Here is a 20,183-nt window from a genome sequence, read left to right as displayed (position 1 = left end):
TGGTAAGAGCCCTAGAAGACAAAAAGTGATTCTGCCAAAGCTGCTGCTTACACAGGATTCATTGTAGTCAAAACGGACAGGTCTCAAAAAAGTTGTAGAAAGACAGTGACTTGAACCTAATCTCTTGAAAGCTGAAAGGACGAGGAGCAGCAAGGATGGGTAGCTATTGAATCTAATGAGCAAAAATTATAATTAACAAATAACCAAGACATGACATTTCCTTATATCTTGCACTGAATTTCTTAGTTTCTATAGTTAAATATTAACATTAAAATGTAATGTGATATAGAAATGTATACTCTTTTTTTTTTTTTCAATTATCTATGTCTAAAATTTTACTCACAGGATCAGTTAACACGTAGAGACACCATTATTCATTTGGTGGCAGCTACTAGAAATGATTAGCATCTAGGTATTGAGACATGCATATTTAAAAGATAATTGAAAATGAGGAGAGCAGTTTGCCACTAAAAATTGGCAAAACAAAGTTATTTGTTGAGTACATATTATTTTTAAAAACTGAAGAAATATTTTTTGATCAATGTCATAATGCATTTTCAAATAACTACAGGAAATTTAAAGAGGTCACTACCAGTTATAATAAACTCCTAAAAGCCTTCAGAGGACATACAAGAAAAAGTTGAAAATGTACAACAGTCTTTATATTTCCAGAGGAAGATTATGAAGTTAAAGGTGATAATTTTCTATGTTTCAAGATAAGTAAAAGGAAATTACACTAAAATTACAGGTCAATAATAGTGAAGAAGAGGGAGAACATTAATATTCTAACTTCTCCAGATCCTGCAATTTATTACCCAAAGGTTGTCTAATTCTCTCTGCTTTATTACCTAAAATCAAGACAGACCCAAAGATGTAGGTATTGATTAATAAGAATCACAGTGCCAGACTGCCTTCTCCTTGAGGAATCTAAGAGAACAGGTGACTCCCACTCTAATTCCCCTCGGCTTTAGTGAGCCATTTTCCTCTATTAGTAAGCTCTTGGACTATAAAGCTACTTCACAGGGTATTAGGTACGGAGTCTCAGGTATATAATATAATGTTATTCAGACAACACAATGGGGATTTTGTGACTTCTTTAAGCTTCCTGATTATGGTGTTGATCAAAATGCTTATAAACTTAGCATAAGCACGGCTACCATTTCAGTCCATCCATCACTCATTATCAGAGAGTACGAGATACATTTGCTCAGGTCCGAACCACACATTCCTCACATTTATAACAAAAGGGAACTATGAGAGAAAATGTCTTCATTCTTATTTGAAAAATATTTTACAGACAATGCACCATTGTTTTCACTTTTTCAGCTTTGCAGTTTCTCTATCCCTTTTATCAACTCTATAGGCAGAGGGATTTTCAAAGTATGTAAAGTATAACATACAGGCCATTTGAGATAATTTTTTAAGCCTTAGTTTCAAAAAAAAAAAAAAGCTGATGTTTTTAGAGGTCTTTGAAAGAGATGACTTCAATAGGTGTTCAGCATAAATGTAAATGAGATTTATATCTGAAGGAGATGATCAAATCTTACAGGTTATTTAACAAATTTGAAACACCAAAGCACAATTAGAAAATGAGATCTAAACATCGAAGACTCAGCTACTGAGACTGTGATTGAATTTTTTTCACTGCCTTCTCATGCTCCATACATTTTACCTCTGTATCAGGATTAATATCCTCTGTATACATCTTGGTATTTTTTATATTTTGTATCCCAACTCCATTTCCTGAAGCCCTCCAGCCCTGTGGCCCCAGAGGAAAGAAAGGGTGAATGACAGTGCTGGAAAAAGGAAGATGTAAGAAGTTTCTAGCAGACCTAGAAGTCATATGTTTTCTCCAAAAAAAGTATAGAAAGAGGACAAAGAGAGACTAGGGGGCAGACATGAGTGTCCTGATTCCCTACTGGCACAAAACCATTAGTACATATGCAGTGGAGAGTTAGCAAAAGGATGAAAACACCAGTGTATCCACTGTCTCTGTTTCAATAAATGTAAATGTTAATAACCTACAAATACTTTTCTCCAGTTTATAGCCATTCTCTGAGCTACACATCCAAGTATGCAACTGCTTCTGTCTAGGTCGCTCTTCAAATTCAATGTGGTCCAACAGAGGAAAAAAACATCAACAGGAGAAGCACTATAGTGTTGAAGCACTAAACTAGCATATCAAAAATGGTGACCTAAATATCCCTGAAGGCCCCCAGTGGATGAGGAGCAGCAACCAAAAGAGTCTAGTCTCTGTGATTGAGACTCCAGATCTGTTGGCATTGACCGCTGATGCTGATGCTGCCAGGAAAATGTGCTATGAACCCAGTTAGCCACAGTCTTAGCAGTGCAAACCAGCAGGAAGGGAGGCAGGTAGTGAAAGAAGCATCTCGGAGGTAGCCATACAGGTCGGAGGATATGAGCACATGAAAGCTTTGCCTCACATCCACGGAAGTCTGAGTAGATGCCAAAAAGAGACAGATTTTACCTTAAGGCAAACCACTTTACACAAAAAAGCTTTGCGACATTTAATTCTAAGTTAAATTTTCATCCTAATATCCTCTCCCCAGTTAGCAAGCCCCCTTTCCCCATCTCTTTCCACCTTCTATCCCCAAGTAAGATGTACGTGTTGACAGAGTGGTGGGGAATTGAAGATGTTATAGAAAAGAAAGAAGCTACATTTTTCTCATAATTTTCCACCTCTCTACCTTTATCAACAAAATTAAATTAGGCATTCTAAGAAGATAGAACTTCCTATATAGAATATCTCTATTCACATTCAACACAGGGTTGACATGTGATAGTGGTTAGAAAGAAACAGCGTCCTATTGATTAAAGAATACCTCTTATTTTCAATACTCCAAAACAGTCTAATTTTACTCTTTAAAATAAATTAATAAAGATTTGTTGAAACACATTACAAGATGTCACCAAGACGTCTCACAGCATTTAAAAGACATTCATCACATTGTAAGTCTCTAAGACTTAGAATCTTTCCAGTAATGTGCCTCAGTACTTAAACAGTCAAAGTGTGAACTGCTGATGACTTCAGACAGTGTTTTGTTTTGTTTTGTTTTTTAGACAGAGTTTTGCCATCACCCAGGCTGGAGTGCAGTGATGCAATCTTGGCTCACTGCAACCTCTGCCTCCCAGGTTCAAGTGATTCTCCTGCCTCAGCCTCCCGAGTAGCTGGGTCTACAGGTATGTGCCACTATGCCCAGCTAATTTTTGTATTTTTTGTTTAGTAGAGGCTGGGTTTCACTATGTTGGCTAGGCTGCTTTCCAGTGCCTGACCTCTAAGTAATCCACTCACCTCGGCCTCCCAAAATGCTGGGATTACAGGCATGAGCCACCATACCCGGCCAACTTCAGACAGTTTCAAAGTGGGCAGTACCTTCAAAAAGTCACTGCAGACAAGAATCTCAGCTTTTTGAGGCCCGAAAGGTAATTCTTATCACATTGCATAGTTTTGAGCAAGCTCTGAGATGTTTGCAAATGCTAGCTAAAGGCAAGGTTGACCAAATGTGCCCAGGGTGTCTGTCTACGTATCACTTTTGCAGAGTCTGAAGTCTGTTTATCACATGCTAATTTTTCTTTTAGATACATATGCTGATCCTGTTCGCATCAGAAACAGAATTTCCAACCTTAGGGTTTTTTTTTGTTTTGTTTTGTTTTTTTTTGTTTGTTTTTGTTTTTGTTTTTTTTTTTTAATGTTTAAGATACAGAGACTACATTTGGGTCAAACCAACTTTAAGTGTCCAAAAAAAAAAAAAACTTGACGGTTTACCTTAATGGACAAAATGAGTTCAAAGCTTTCCATCTTGCAGATGTGATCTAAGAGATCTAATCACCTAGTGTGTTAAATGGTGAAGACTTATTAGAGTAGGCATCACAATGACCTGTGTTAATAGCCACAAATTGAGATAACTGCCTGGCTCACGCAATGACTTGGAGGCCATGTCTGTACAACCCCTTTGCCTCCCAATTCTAATAACAGACCATCCCCTCTCTCTCTCCCTGCAGCCACGAAGTGAACACATAACCTTTAAAAAACTGAGCATAGCACTTACCATCTTGGTCATAATGACCAGGCCAAGGGCTACACAGTGACCCATCAAATGTTCCCTAGAAGAGTTCATACTGGAGCTGAATAACATTAAATACTCATTTTCCCTGATAGCAAGCTGTGAGGATGTGAGCCTGAAGGGACTGAAGCCTATACTGTTTGCTGCAAGGAGGGGCTGGTCTGAGAACAAAGACAATATGCAGAGAAAGCACAGATGAGACATGGAACTGTTCTAGTGATATTTCAAGTTCTGGCTCTAGTCACCCGTGATATCAACTCTCTTTCCTGGTAATAGCAACCAACAAATTCTCTCTGTGACTTAATCTACTTCATATTGGGTTATTCTTTTTGGAAATCATCACAGTTCTCAACAATAAAGCTAGTGAGAATGTGGTGAAACCCAACAAAGCAGACAAATAAGAACGGCCAGCATCGTCATAGAACAGTAATGCTGATGCTAGTCATGCAATCTTGAGATAATTTCTTAGAATCTCTGATCCTCAGTTCAAAATCTGCAAGTGTGGCTTCCAGCGAATGTACTACATTATTGAAGAATTAGAATATGTAAAGCGATTAGCATAATGCCTTTCCCATAGCACTTGCTTGCCAAGTGCTAAAAATGTATTGTTTTGATCATGAGGGTGTGAGAATAATGATGAGGAGGACCCAAAGAAAACAAAGATTATAGAACTCAGAATATTAAACAACTTTTCATTAAAACCCTAACAGCTTAAATATTTCTTGGGGGAAAAAACTGTAAGCATTAAAAAGAAAAATGTAATGAAGTTAGAAATAATTATAAACAGAACATACTGATTATTTTAAGAAGCAATGGTATTTGAAAGCTCAACTTACAACAATAAGCATTGTTATTGAAATTTTTCTCAAGGTCAATTAAATAGTCTTATTTTTAAGAAAAAAAAGTAATAAGAAAAATAAAGCAAGTATTATTGATATAGCTACTTTCTGCAAATAGAGGTAGCAATACTTGTAGGCCCAACTCGAATGTCTCCACAAATAACAAAGCCTTCCTTTACATCACCAAACCCATGTACAATACTATACACCTTACCAATGGTACATAGCTTTTCTTTCATTGAATTTATTTCCCATTTCACACTATAAAACCCTTGTAGCAAGGCCTCTTTTTTCATATCTGTACCTTTAAAATGCAACTCAATATCTTGGTCAAAACTAGATGCTCAAAATATAGTATTAAAATTAGACTCAATTTTAGATATACACTGAGAGCATGACACATGGGTTCCAATCCTGCTTCTGCCACTTACTAGATGTGCTACCTAGGGTAAGTCACCAACTATAGGATTATATCCTTAAAGTGTTTGCCTTCAAAGTTATCTGCTAACCTCCTACCCCAGTACAAAAATTCCATCTCAATGCATTTTCTACCTACACACACTATGATAGATCCTCCACAAAAAGTAATCTTCAGTCAAACTTCATAACCAGCTTTTGGCATAACTATTATCTTTCACATTGAATAAGTCACAAAGCAATGCTTCGCTAGGCCTGCTATCAGACAGACAGCAAAGCAGACTGAGAATTCTTTCTTATTTATTTGTTTTGAGATGGAGTCTCACTCTGTCACCAGGCTGGAGTACACTGGTGCGATCTCAGTTTACTGCAATCTCTACCTCAGCCTCCCAAGTGGCGATTCCCCTGCCTCAGCCTATCAAGTAGCTGAGACTACAGGTGCGTGCTACCATGCCCGGCTAATTTTTTGCATTTTAGTAGAGACAGGGTTTCACCATGTTGGCCAGGATGGTCTCGATCTCCTGACCTCATGATCCACCCACCTCGGCACCCAAAGTGCTGGGATTACAGGCATGAGCCACCGCACCCAGCCCCAGAATTCTAACTTAAAAAAAAAAAAAAGTCCTTCCTACATGCTACATCACTTCTCTGTGCTTTAAAAGTCTTAATAATCTTCATTATGGCATACCACAATGATTGGTTGAAATAGCCAAATGAGATGATATAAAACTTCTTTGTAAAGTATGAAGTGCTCCAAGATATCAAGTAGTAGTATTATCATAACAATGATGTAGATGATATTGATAATAATGGAAAAGGGCAAAGTATGTACTTTTATGTCTATTTCCATGCTGTTAAATGAGCCAGTTACTATAAATTGTAACTACTTACTGGGAATTGGGAGGAGGCCCTGGGTTTTTATTTTTGTTTTTTTTTCTTCACGTTTTGAGTACAATTAAAATGTACAGGTTTTCAGAAGTGGTTACTATTCTTACTTAAAAATGGTAGCTATATATATATGTATATATATATATACAGATACATACCTTGGTAAAGGATGGTAATTGACTTGAATAAATTTGTGGTCTTGCTGGGACAAGTCTATGAAACATTGGTTTGTATGAAAACTGCATGTGAAACTCTGTTTGCTGGGCCCTGATTTCCTGGCTGTGTTGAAGTCTTCTCTCCTTTTCTCTTAATTGTTCTTTCAGCTGAAATTGAAGTCCAGTTAAAGCTTGTAACATATTTCTCTTCTTTTCTTCTCACTATTAGTGGATTTGGGGAAAAAAAGAACACTGTAAAACATATAAAAAATAATATTTTACCACCTGAGATTACATATTATAAAATAAATTTAGTAAATGATAAGGGAAGTATTTGAAATAGAAAACAAACTCATCCTTTAATGGTTATGGTTCACCCATAAAGAGGTAATTCTTAATGTTCAAGTTTAAAAAAAAAAGATGAGAAGAAACAGTTGGCATTCAGCTAACAATTGTGTTTGGAGATTTGTGCCTGACTTTGTTATTCTGAGCAAAGCCAGGTACCAGTCTCTTGGGATTATGTACAAAGGCAAGAAAAAAAATGGACATGTACAAACCTCAAAGGTGACTGCTGGGTTAATAAAACAGTCTGTTTTCTGTTCACCCACTCTTGCTCTCAGTGTGCAAGTATATTAAAATATGTCAAAAGGAAAACCATTCGCTGTGCAAAAATAATTCAACTACAAGTCACAATTTCCAGCTGGTGGAGTGCCTTAGTGTATTTAAGTGCACTAACAAGTGACCCGTACATCTCCCCGGATGAAAGTTGTATCCTCATTAAATGAGAAACAAACACAAAATAGGAACAACTGTCACACAGAAAAACAGACCGCAATAGATATCGCATTTCCCACACTCAGTTTCTGGCCTGAGCTATGGTAGACTGAAGAACAGTGACGTCCTGGAAGTAACCTCTTAAAAAGGGCTGAAGTAAAACAAGGAAGCTGCAAAGGGACCTAAATGTCTTGCTAATGGCCATCCAAATTCTCCTTCAGAGTATCTGGGAAAACATCATTTTCTTTCCTGGCCCTAAAAACTCCCATATCAGGAAAGACATTATATAGTAACAATAATATGAAGTAACTGGAATAAACAGACCCAACCCCCAAGGAATTTAGAATTAATGCTCTAAGTTATATTTTTAAACAACTCTGTTAGACAAACTCTGGTTTTAACATTTATAAGATATCATACCAACCTTTTATTTTCTGATTTTCTCTAGGGAACTACATCATTGATAGGACTCTGAAAAGAAAAAAATAAGAAGTTACTTTTTAAAAATTTTAATAATACTGTTCTTAATTGATTCACACTTTGTACATTATTATAAGGTGAAAACATACATTGGATGCTCAACATGACAAGCTTCATCTTATACATAATAGGACATACAATCTGAGTGTGTGCCTCCAAAAGGCAGAGACAATATCTGGAATAATAAGGGAATGCTATTTGAGAGCAAATAACTGATTACAAAAGTATGGTACTAACAATTACTTCAAAGTAGGGTAACATGTTCCTCTTGTATAGAGGCAACACCTTTGTTCAAATATTTTCATGGCAATTATCACACACTAATTTCCTGTTTACTATTTCCTCCCCTCAACTAGAGTATAAGCTCCTCAAAGTAAAATTTATTGTATGTTATTTCTTATATCAGTTGAACCCCCTATCTAGTACAGCCTCTGGCACATAATTCAAACTCCATAATTATTGATTGGTTGTTTGACTAACTGATTAACTATAGCTGTGCATGAGACCATTGGTGCCCAATACTGAATTGTCAACCTCCTACTGGAAGGCGGTAGAGGAACGGGAAAGGGAAGATGGTTCTAGACAGGCACTAATGCTTTCTGTGACAAACTGTAGCCCAGGAGCAATGCATGTATGTAGAGACAAAAAGACCCACACCACTCTAAATTATGCTTTAAGCTAGAAGACATAAAAATCATTAAAGTGAAACTGAAGCCCAACAGAGGAGTGTAGGTAATAAGGGATCAGCAAACCAATCTAAATAAATTAAAATGGCTAGGCCCAGACTAATTATGTGAGCTTGGAAACGAGAAGTATTTGAGGAACCAAAGTTAATGATAAGAAAAACTTATTAAAAATAAGAAAAGATATATTTTAGAAATCAAGAACTAGTGGGCTTGATTTTTAGGCCTCATGAAATTCTAAAGCAGACTGATTATTAAACAGCTGGTCTAGGAATTCATAAAAAATAAAGTGGAATTCATTTGGAGATGGGGAGCTGGAGTCAAGAGAGTACTTACTACATGAAGACAAAAGTCCTCGGTTCATATTCTGAATGTGTGCTTTCTCTCGCTTTAGTGATTTTTCCTTTTCCCTATTTCTGTGAGTTAAACCATGTCTCCCCCCACTGCCGCATAAGTCCTAACTCCTAGTACCTGTAAATATGATCTTATTTGGGAATAAGCGTCTTTGCAAATGTAATTAAGGTGCACATTAAGATGAAGTTATATTAGAGTAGGGTGGGCCCTTAATTCAATATAACTAGTGGTACAGAAAGACAAGAGACATCGAGAACATGAACAGAGAAAGAAAAGAATACATGTGATGATGAAAGCAGAGATCAGAGTTGTGTTAGGAGGCAAGCATGGTATTCCCCCTCTAAGCCCTCCAGAAGGAACCCTTCCTGCTGACAACTTGATTTGAGAATTCTGGCCTCCAGAACTATGAGAGAATAAATTTCTATTGTCTTAAGCCACCCAGTTTGTGGTCATTTGTTATGGCAGCCCTAGGAAATGAGTGCAGCATCCTATAAAAAGGAGTTAGTGATATATCTTCACCAGGTGATTGTCAGGAGGATTATAATAGAGCATAAGTAAATATTAATTTCAGCAAAGCTTTTTACTAAGATTCTTATAATGTGTTCACTGATAAAATAAATCTGTGTGAGCTCAATTATTAGTTAGGTTCAAAGTTGCTGAAATTGTCATTGCCAAAGACAGCTGATTAATAATTCAACATAATCTTTCCCAAAATGTTCACTTATGGATATACTGAAAATAACTCTCAGGTCTCAGATTTCTATCTTTTAAGACCCTTTACAGACAAACGGACACAAGTTTTGGAAAGTCACCTGAAGTGATACTGCTATTGATGGACACAGAACCTTTCATTCATCATTAGTTGTTCAACATGTTTAACAGGACTTAGAGAAATACATAGAATGGATGCTATCCAAATAAGGGAGAAAAAAGTAAGTTGGAAAAAATAAAAATAACACATTTAAAAACAAAATTCTTATTATCTTAATAAATTTATTACTCTAACAATATAATTTCTTAACCATTATTAATAACAGTTTAATACTTTAAACCCCAAACAGTGCTGGACACATAGTAGATACTCAATAAGTTACTATATTATTAATAGTATGATAGGCTAGAAAAATGGGCCAAACCCACTTAAGCAAAAACACACAATATTTCATTTGGGTTCAAAATTTAAATGGATGTAAGGTAGAAAATATCCAGGCTTATCATTAAGTCATAGGAAATAGATTTGGAGATTTCAGTTGATCAAAGTCCCAGTGAATGCATCCAAACAGTGTTTTGTGCAACCTCTAAAACAAAAATAAAACTCAATAAACAACAAAGGTGAGAATTTCGGATAAATCAGTAGATGTGTGTAAGCCCATGACAATTTGCAAAGGGCAAGTGTAAGGGGGATTTGTTTTTCTAAAAGCAGCAATTCTCTGTAAATTTGACAGATGATCTGGGTGCTGTGGAGGGTGACGTTCCAAAGGAGATGGAGAGTTTCTGCATCCTCCATCTCACACTTCCAAAAGATGAAGAGCCACAGGTCCCTACGGCATGCAAATCTGAGTAAGCAAATCTTGGTGAAAGACCTTTCTTCTGCCACCTAGAAACAATGGATGCTTCACAAAAGCAGCATCCAAGAAATGCAACTGAAGTATTCAAAGAAGGATGATGGGAATGTGAAGGGTTCAAAGAAAGACGACAGCTAGGAAGGGATGTTGAAACATCTCACTCTCAGAGAACCAAAGGAGAACCGCCCCCCCCTCCCCCGCCCAAGTAATGGAGAGGGAGGACATTTGACAGAGAACAAAGACAAAGACATCACAAGAGAAAAATTTCCCCACACACTGACTGTCATGAGCCAAGAAAAGTAAGGCAGATCTAATGACAGTCGTATCGTCCTTTGTTAATTAAACCTCTCTTTTTTAAAGCTGTTAGTGATACCACATGCAACGTGGAAACTTCTGAAGGTAAGATGTATTTTTCTATATTTTGACTGAGAACATAGAGCCTATGATACTCATCACAGAAGTAATTCAGACTCTTTAGACCTCAGTTATCTCTAATGCAAACTTTCAGACAGTTTTGGATACAAACTACATTCATTTCCTGTGGCTGCTTTTAAAAAAAACTTACCAAAAACTTTGTGGCTTCAAACAATGCACTCTTATAGTTCTGTTGTAGAGAAGTCTGAAAGTAGTATCCCTGATCTAAAGTCAAGATGTCAGCAGGATACAGCTGGCTCTTTTAGGAGGCTGTAGGGAATAATCCATTTTCTTGCTTTTTTCAGATTCTAGAAGCTGCCTATAATTTTTGGCTTGTGGCCCCTTCCTCCATCTTCAAAGTGTGTCACTCCAGCCTCTGGTTCCATGGTAACATGTCCTTCTGTTTAACTCTGATTTCTTCATTTCTCTTATAAGGACTGTGTGATTGCTTTGGGTTCACCAAAGATAATCCCATAAAAATCTCCCATCTCAAGATCCTTAACTTAATCACGCATGCAAGTTTCTTTTGTCATGTATCGTAACATCCACAAGTTCCAGGGATTAGTACAGGGACATATTTGGGGGACCATTATTCAGCATACCACACCAACTTTAAAAAGAAACAGGGTAGGGAGAGAATATAATACAGAATGAAAGCATAAACCAGCTTGCTTGCTTCACAAACACTTACAGTGCTTTTTATATGCCAGATCCTTTTATAAGTGCTTAACAAATATTAGCTCATTACTCCTCTCTATAGTCTAGGAGGTAAGGATAATTATAATTCCCCATTTTTATGATGAGAAACTCGAAGTACAGAAAGGGTAAGTTACTTGTACATGGCTTTGTGGTTGTTTAGAGCTGGTGTGAATCCAAATCATGCCTCTTAACTAGATGAACTTGACACAGTATTTTCACTAGGTATAACGTAGTTTACATGGTTAGTGTGAAGATTTAAACAAAATAATGTATATAAAGTGTTTATCACAGTTCCTGGCTCAAAATTTACTCATTACATAGTAGATGGCAAAATAACTGTTAAGAGACATAGAATGGAAAAGAAGAATAAAAATGGTTAGGGAACTAGAAACACTATCATCTTAAAAATGGTAGTTTAGCTTGGAGAAGAAAAGAATTATATGGGGGACATGATAGCTGTCTTGAAATATGTGATGAACTTTCATGTGAAGGAGAAGTAGATTTATTTTAATGTTCCCCCATAAAACCAAACTAAAACCTGAGGGTGGAAATTACATGGTGATAAAATCCAGTTCAAAAAAAAAAAGGAATATCTAATAATTAGAGTGTTACACCAATGAAAAAGGCTGCCCCAGAATTTTGTAAGCTTTCAGTACGTTGAAATGTTCAAGCACAGGCTAAATGACTCTCTGTAGTATATAAAATATAGAAAGGATTTCTACAATGAGTGCAACATTAAAATACATTCATGCATTTATTCAGCAAACATTTACTGACCATCTTCAGTGCACAGTGCCTGTAAGGCCCTTTACAACTCTAAAAATAATAGAGCTACTATTCTGTAAATGAGCAAGTAAGAGCACATGTCCCCAAAATGTTCAGAATTTTGGGCTGATTCTCACTGGAAGGGTCTACTGATTCTTTAAATCAGGCTCCCTGGTTTGTCTGGCATGATCAGCAATAAGCTTTATTTTCAGTCACTTATCATTAGTCATAGGAAGACTTTTTCTATAGTAAAGAGTCAATTCATAATGGGAAGATCACTCATTTTTATATTCTGATAAAAGAAGCTTTTCTTGAAAGGAAAGAAAAGAATTTTATTTCACAATAGTAGTTTTTTTCTTTCAATCTCTGAAAACAAATATAATAACATCTTTTAACCAAAAAATAAAAAGAGGATTCCTCTCATTTAATCTGGAGAATATGCCATCCTTGAAAGAGTCTGTGCTTCGTGACTGGGTCCAACAAAGATAAGCCAAAATGTTGCCCACTCTGTTGGACCCACAGATAAATTAATTATGGTGGCAACCTATTGAGTCTGATTTGTCAAGGAAATTATTAAGAGGTCTCCTATCTACTTCTCATTTAATCTTCTTGACTAAATAAGATTGCTTTTGGAGAATTACCTGAATTACACATGGAATCCAAGAAAGTCTCCAACTAATGAGCAAAATGTCCCCAGTGTCTGTACCATCCATACAACACTTCACCACGCAGCAGATGCTGGCATTTATTACACAGCTGTTGTAAGTGTTCGAATTAACCAGACAAAAGGATGGACCTCTTTGTGATTTTTGCTGCTTATAATATTTTCCTAGCAGAAGATACAGAACATGAATATTAATAACCCAAATACAAGTTGACTTTAATGAGCTTTTACCATGTGATGGTATCATGATAGGCAATTCTTTCAATGACCATGTCAAGGAGGAACCCCTCTTATCCTATCTAAAGAATGTGATGGAGCCAAAATTAAAACTCACAGGGATGTGGAGTTCTTGAACTATTATTGACTCATAAACTGCTTCCACAATCTTTAACCCTTTCCCTAATAAAGAAAAATAAGTTAGAAGAAATATTGAAAAGTAATCACAAATCTGTGTTTAGATATCTTTTACAGAAATAAACAGTGTGCCAAAGATAAGATTAGAAGCTAGTTCTCTAGATACTTATGTTCCAAATAGCTGCTGATTAAATGTAAAAAGCACTCTCAGCCCTGTGGGCTAGCCATATCATTGAGTTATTAAATATCATGCAAGAGTGTGTATAGGCAAGAACGTTGCTTTAACATATGGTAAATTTCCTTCTCTTTGCCTTCAAAATGCCCCAAGGCACTCGTATACATTGTGGACACCACTGGCCTGAAAATTCTTAGTTGAAGGAAAAAGAAATCCAAAATCCTTGAATTATGAGAGCACCAAAAGCATCAAAATGATAACTGTTTTGCCCTTTTAACACCAAAAGATCAACTGATTTTTATTTTTCTCTTGGAGTTGACCTGTATTTAACCCATGGCATGCCAAAGTTATGGCCTGAAGCAATTTTTTCAGTGACTGTCTTGACTAAGGACAAGAATAGACATCTCACTCACCCTGTCTCTGAATCATCATTCCATACTACTACTGATAATCAGTCTAACAAAGAAAAACATATTCAACATTTAGAAGACACTAAAACTTCCTATTGAATTATTTATTTCCTCCATTTCAAATACATTCAGATCTGTAAAATGTTTGCAAATTCAAAAATTATGAAATTTTTTCTTCAAGGTTTTTATTAAGCTCTTCGATAAAACATTTCCATTCAGTTATACATAAAAAATAATGAGCTGATTGTGCCTGCATCATAAAAAGCTAAAACCATTTCCTTTGATCAGTTGACTACCTGCTGGCATCTTTTCCTAATGGGGAAATTAATTTTAAGGCTTCGTGGTACCATTTTTGCCCCCATATAAGTCCTGTACCCATACACAATTGTTCAAGGCATTCTCACTATTTCGAATGTAATAAATGAGGTGTATCTAAAGAATTTAGACATGATTAGCAGTGTCTAACACTCTTCCTCTGACAAAAATGAATTCAATAGTTGCATATTATGAAAGATTACAAGAGGAAAGAGAAAAGTGCAAAGATACAGTAGGAGGTATTTAATTTTGAGATTAAGAATTTGTGGCTATAAGCACTGAGAGGCACATCTGTGAGTTATCCAAGGGAGAATGCAGATTCTCTGGAGGTTTATAATGACACAAATAGTTAGATTTCTGGGCTGGCATAAATGGGATCAATTGTTATAGGTAGGAAGCATAATAAAATAATTATTTGTGTAGAAAAGTCTAGCTCAAGGATTTCTACAAAAATCTTTCAATGACAACAGTATTTATATTAGCATAATTTAATATTAGCACAAGTATTTTATTGTGGATCATCGTTACCTGTTTTTATTTCCTGAGCAGCACTGATCTTTAGAAAGTCAATAAAAAATGAATCAATATCTACCATACACTGAGCACTTTACTAAGCATTTTATATTTTATTTTCTTCAATAAATCTATTTATTAATGCTTCCCATTTTTACCAACTAGAAAAAAAGCTGAAACTCAACAATAAGTAATTTGCTTCATGCTACACATAAGAAGTGATATATTAAATCCAGATAAGTTTGACTTGAAAACAAATACCCCTAAACTCTTCATTATACAGAAAAATAGTATTAGCAATAATTGAGAGAAACATGTATCCAGCCAATGCAATAGGTCCAGAAAGATAAATATGAATTAAAATTAATTTAAAAATGTGCAGTTATTAATTGTAAATGATACAAAAAATCTACATAGAAAATCTAAGAGAAACAATAAGAAAAATGAAATGAGAGTGTAAACAAAATAAATTTAATGAATTAACCAAATCGTATGCACAATATTTTGAATATACATTAAAAAACACTGAATTATATGCTTTAAAAGAGTGAATTTTATTGTATGTAAATTGTATCTCATTAAAAAGTTAAAGATGATGATTACACTAACAAGTTAATATGGGGCGAAATGAGGACTATTCACTGATAGTGTGAATGTAAAAAGATGAACAATTTTTCTAGAGGGAAGTTTTATTTATCAAAATACAATTATTATATATTTCTAAATCTATTTAAAGAATTAATCAGAGATGTGGCATTATGTTTATATACAATAAAATTTATCACAGTCTTGTTTAAAATAGGTCTCTCAAAAGGAATTTAAATAGTGGAAACTATGTAAATCCAGGAATTTCTAAACATAGCTTGATACCTCCATATAAAGTCATGGTTCAGAATAGTTAATTACATTGGAAATGTTTACAATATTAAGTAAAACAGAAAAGATACAAAAAAAAAAAAAAAAGAACAAAAGAAACCAGCGGTTAAGAAGAAACCAGAGCTGCAGTGAATGGTATTGAGAGAAGAGGATTTTTTTTTTTTTTTTTGCACAAATATATTCAATAAGATAAAGGGAGTTGATGCAAAGGTGCACCTGGGTCTAGGAACAAGTTTTTATATTTGTTGGTGGAGAATCGGCTGTGACTGGTATAACAGGGAATCAAATGCTTTCTAGCTTTTCTGTGTTTGTAGAACCCCTGTGTTTCAGGGAAGAAGATGGGCTGCTATTCCACATCACATTTCTCAGATAATCAAGACTTCTCTCTCCATGCAACCTTTACAAAAGCTTCTTTCTCTCCATGGAATTTTCTTTTTCTAGATCTTGACTTGGATGGCTCCTGATGCACATTCCACATTCATGTCTTCACTGAAAAGTCACAAGTTCAGTCAGGCTTTCTCTGCCCATTCATAGTAGCATGGCATCACCTGGGAATTTGTTGGAAAGACAGAATTTCACGTTCCACACAAGACTTGCTGAATTTGAATCTGCATTTTAACAACATCCCCAGATGATTCTCATGCACACTAAATTTTGAGAAGCATTGTCCTTACGGTCTGCAATAGACTTCATTTGAATTCCCCGCATCTTTTTCTCCATAGCACTTTTGCATATCTAAAATTATTTCTTGGCTTTCTTAAATGTAGTTCCATTAGCATAGAATTTGTTTTGTCTTTTCGTCTGTGTTCACATTTCCTAAATAGTGCTTAATGCACTGCTGGAACCCGGTGAATATTTGTTGAATGAAAGTACAGAATAGGAGAGGTATAGTTCAGTAATTTTGATTGAAGAAATGCCATTTTATATCTTCAGTATCTAAATAACTGTCTTTGGTGCCTCAAGTATTGATTAAAGAGATAGGAGCTAATAAATTATATTCCAACCCAATGCATCATGCTCCTGTAGTATTTACTGGTTCTGTTTAAAAATCCTAACTAATAACTTTCAGAAGGACAACTAGTATTTATGTAAAAATAAAAGTAGGTTGCTTAAAAAGTTAGAGAATCACCATATGACTCAGCAATTGCTCTTCTATGTATATGCCCAAGAGACTTGAAAACAGATGTTCAAACAAATCTTACACTAAAGTTCACAGCAGGATTATTCGTAAAAGCCAAAAAAGTAGAAACAACCCCAAATGTTTATCAATGAATGAATAAATATGAAAAATGAGGTATATACCCTCAATGGAATATTATTCAGCCATAAAAGGAATAAAATATCATTAACGTTACAACACAAATGAACTTTGAATACATTCCATTAAGTAAAAGAAGCCAGATACAAAAAGCTGCATATCGTCACATATTGCGAAAGCCACATATATGGAATGTCCAGAATAGGCAAATTCATAGAAATAAAAAGTTAATTAGTTGTCAGAAGCTGGAAGAAGGGAGAAATGGGGAGTACCTGCTAATGAATACAGAGTTTCTCTATGGGGCGATGAAAATATTCTGCAATCAGAGTGATGATGGTTGACATCATTGTGAATGTACTGGAAATCCCTAAATTGTACACTTTAAAATGGTTAAGATGGCAAATTTTAGGTTATGTCAATTTTACTTCAACAAAAAATAAATACGTAGAAGGAAATTACTATTTTAAGACATAGTGGCATTAAAATATACTGACTTACTATACAGAAATTTTGTTTCACAGACTCACTATTTCAGAGGTCAGGGTTCCAAATGATTAATATTATGTGATTATTATCTTTCAGATAGAGATAAGACAGGGAAATAAGGTAAAAGAAATGAGTCTGGGATTTGCCTAAGCCAGGACTCAAATTCCTTTGATCCTTGGCTAAAAGCCCTGATTGGTCCAAAAGGTCAAATGAAAAGAAAAAAGCAGTCAAGAATAAATCAGTAAAATAAAAAATTCATTAAAATATAGCTATTGGGAGGAAAGGAAATAACCTTCCTTTCTTCTACTAAAGAGTGAATTGACAACCTAATTTTCTGAACAGGTAACAAATGTATAGCTGTAGCTAGGTACCCAGAATTTCTTCTCTACAGGGAAATGTTGGAAATAAATTAAGGAGGAGTATTCAGACTTACAGAAGCTACTGAAATTGCAGTTGTTGTTATGATTGCAAGGGTTTATTAAAGATTATCAGGAAAGTTGGCATTAAAAAAGTGTTTGGATAGATAAGACCCCTGTTTGCACTTTAAGTCTTTATTGTTAATTACATGTTACTGTGACTAAGCACTTCAAAAGTGACTTTTACGAACTGTGCTATTATTTCATTTAATAAGAACTTGTTATAAAGTCACAGGTTAACAAAAGTTCATTAATAAGTTGAATGTTTGGAACTCAGGAAGCATTTCCCCACAGAGCAATGTTAGCCATGGTGGTTAGGTTTCTATGCAAGCAGGGTCTAAGAAATCAGGTAAGCCGTACACACCTGCTCTCATAACACTAAACAGCACACTACACGTTTTAGAAGATTTCCAAGGAAACATCCATTCAGCATTCTGGGACCAAGACATCTCTTCCACCCACTGCATTAGTGATGCTGATTCATTCATTCATCACTGAATCACTCGTTCAACAAGCATTGGCAGTGCCTGCTAGGTAAGAGGCCTTTAGCAAGTTGTATTCTTTTTTTTTATCTGCCGGGTAGCAGTCTTTCTTCAACTTAGAGGAAGTAACCATTGGCTTAGCATATGAACTCCAGCACAATGAGAAGCAGAAGATGAAGTTCCAGGGCAAGTAGAAGCAATGAAGGTTGAGGACAACTGGAATAAGGTGGTGGCAGGAGAACGATCCTTCAGCCAAACTGCCTATGCCCTCTCCCTCATTTTCCTCAACATGTCCAACACTACTGTTAGTGTAGAAACCTCTAGCAAATGACACCAATAAATGCCAGCTACGTAATAGATGCCCTTTCCTGCTTCGTTCTCCCATAGAGCAGTACCCAGGATTGGGAAATACCAAGGGGCCAAACAAGCATGAGAACGGAGATCTACATTTTTTTAACCAATCCCTTCATCTTACTTGAGAGTACAAATCAAAAAGAAAAAAAAATAGAGAAAGGAAAACATTAATGAACATATATCCATAGGTATGAAGGTTATATATTAAGGATTATGTGAAACAAAAACAAGCAATTGCTGAACTCACAATTTTTTTATACAAAGTTACCAACTAACAAAGATCACCACCTAGTGGCCGCAGCGAGATAACTGCGCTTGAGCAAGATGCATTGAAAGTCAAACATACTGAGGGTTTGTTACGGGAATGTAAGATGACATTGAAGCCTCTCCTTTTGTCCCTTGAATCCAACCTCTCCTTTTTTTCATTCTGAGCCAGTTTCTCTTAGTTTATGATTCTAGTTTGTCTTTAAAGCATTCTATTTGCAGTTACCTTTATTTTAACCTTTGCAATTAACTACTTTGTAATCCTTTGAGTTCCTCATCTTTTATGATACACTATAAGCCCCTCTGTGCCTTGCCTGAAATAGTGGGTTTAAACATCATTTTTCTCATGCCACTTCCCTACAAAAAACCTGAATGCTTATGTGGACCCTGTTGTCACTTCTATCAAGCCTGGTATAACCCACATATCCCCACACTCCACCTTTACAGACATAATGGCTGCCCAAAGGGCTAATTTCTTCACTGATGCTTCACCACCCTCAAATCTCAAATGTAACCACCCTTTTAATCTATCTATGAGTTCTTTTATCCAACTCAGATTCCACCTTTTTATAGCTTTTCTCCAACTGTTTCTGCCATGTTCACTTCTTTGTTCTCTAAGTTCTTAGATTCATGATTATTAACACCAAGTTTATGATTTAATTATTATTTAAAGGTTTTATGATTATTATGTCTGCAGAGGAAGTTCCATGGTTTAAATGTGTCTATATATGCCACAAATCTCAGCATGGTATTAAACATAACATGAGAGCTCAATGAATAGATGACTGATTTAGAAATGAATAGATAAGAATTCCTGTAATTAAAGGACTTTTAGTGGTCTGTGGATAGGTAACAAGAAAAGAAGAAGGAGAGTACAGAGTGGGAAAAGATTGCTGGAACTACATTCCATGAGTGGAAAAAGATTAATTTTATCCACCTTTATTATGTAAAATGCCAGTGACAAATGTAATAGAAAAGTATCTCCCAAAATGCCAGGATACATTTAAACATATTCAAAAATATATAGTACAATATAACCACGAAAGTTTTTAATGGAATATAGTTACTTCTGGTGCAGACAGTGACAGAGCTCATTCAGACAAAGAGAGGGAAAAATGGGGAAAAAGAAATTGTTATTAAACAGGTAATGAAATGTTAACTTGCATTCTAAGGTAGGACAAAGTTTTACTTCTTGGGCAGCAGCAGAAAACCTGCTCCAGGGATGTGAATTACAGATACATTAGGCAGCTGCACTCTGGAAATAGCAAGACTGGGAGAAAGTTCTGTGAACTCAAACTTTGGCTTATAATTCAACCAACTTTGAATGTGAATGGAAATATTTTACCCCCAAAATGTGAATAATAAAACAAATAAAATATTAAATAATCTACTCAAATGAAGAAGTCTGCAGAATAAGTAATGTGAACTTGAAAAATCTCATTAAGTGTCAACCAGAATTCTATTTCTAGTGCAACGGCAAGTAGTTTTATAACTAGGT

At 35.5% G+C, this 20,183-nt stretch overlaps 1 protein-coding gene across 3 annotated transcripts in view; it reads right to left on the bottom strand.

The window, feature by feature from the left end:
* Positions 1 to 20,183, bottom strand: part of TFEC (transcription factor EC) — a 194,656-nt gene that overhangs the window by 146,610 nt on the left and 27,863 nt on the right. For 2 of the 3 annotated variants that reach the window (XM_010343944.3, XM_074379178.1), the window contains exons 2-3: positions 7,583 to 7,629; positions 6,388 to 6,606 (exon numbers count right to left, since the gene is read on the bottom strand). In XM_010343944.3, coding sequence (XP_010342246.1) covers positions 6,388 to 6,585 — 198 coding nt within the window. In that variant the 5' untranslated portion in view covers positions 6,586 to 6,606; positions 7,583 to 7,629. Of the gene's footprint in view, positions 1 to 6,387; positions 6,637 to 7,582; positions 7,630 to 20,183 lie in introns of all 3 variants that reach the window. The other variant, XM_074379177.1, reaches the window with a different exon arrangement.

Source organism: Saimiri boliviensis, chromosome 10, assembly GCF_048565385.1.
Source record: "Saimiri boliviensis isolate mSaiBol1 chromosome 10, mSaiBol1.pri, whole genome shotgun sequence".
NCBI lineage: Eukaryota > Metazoa > Chordata > Mammalia > Primates > Cebidae > Saimiri > Saimiri boliviensis.
Note: the sequence above shows the minus strand (reverse complement) of the source record. Positions and strands in the feature narration are given on the sequence as shown.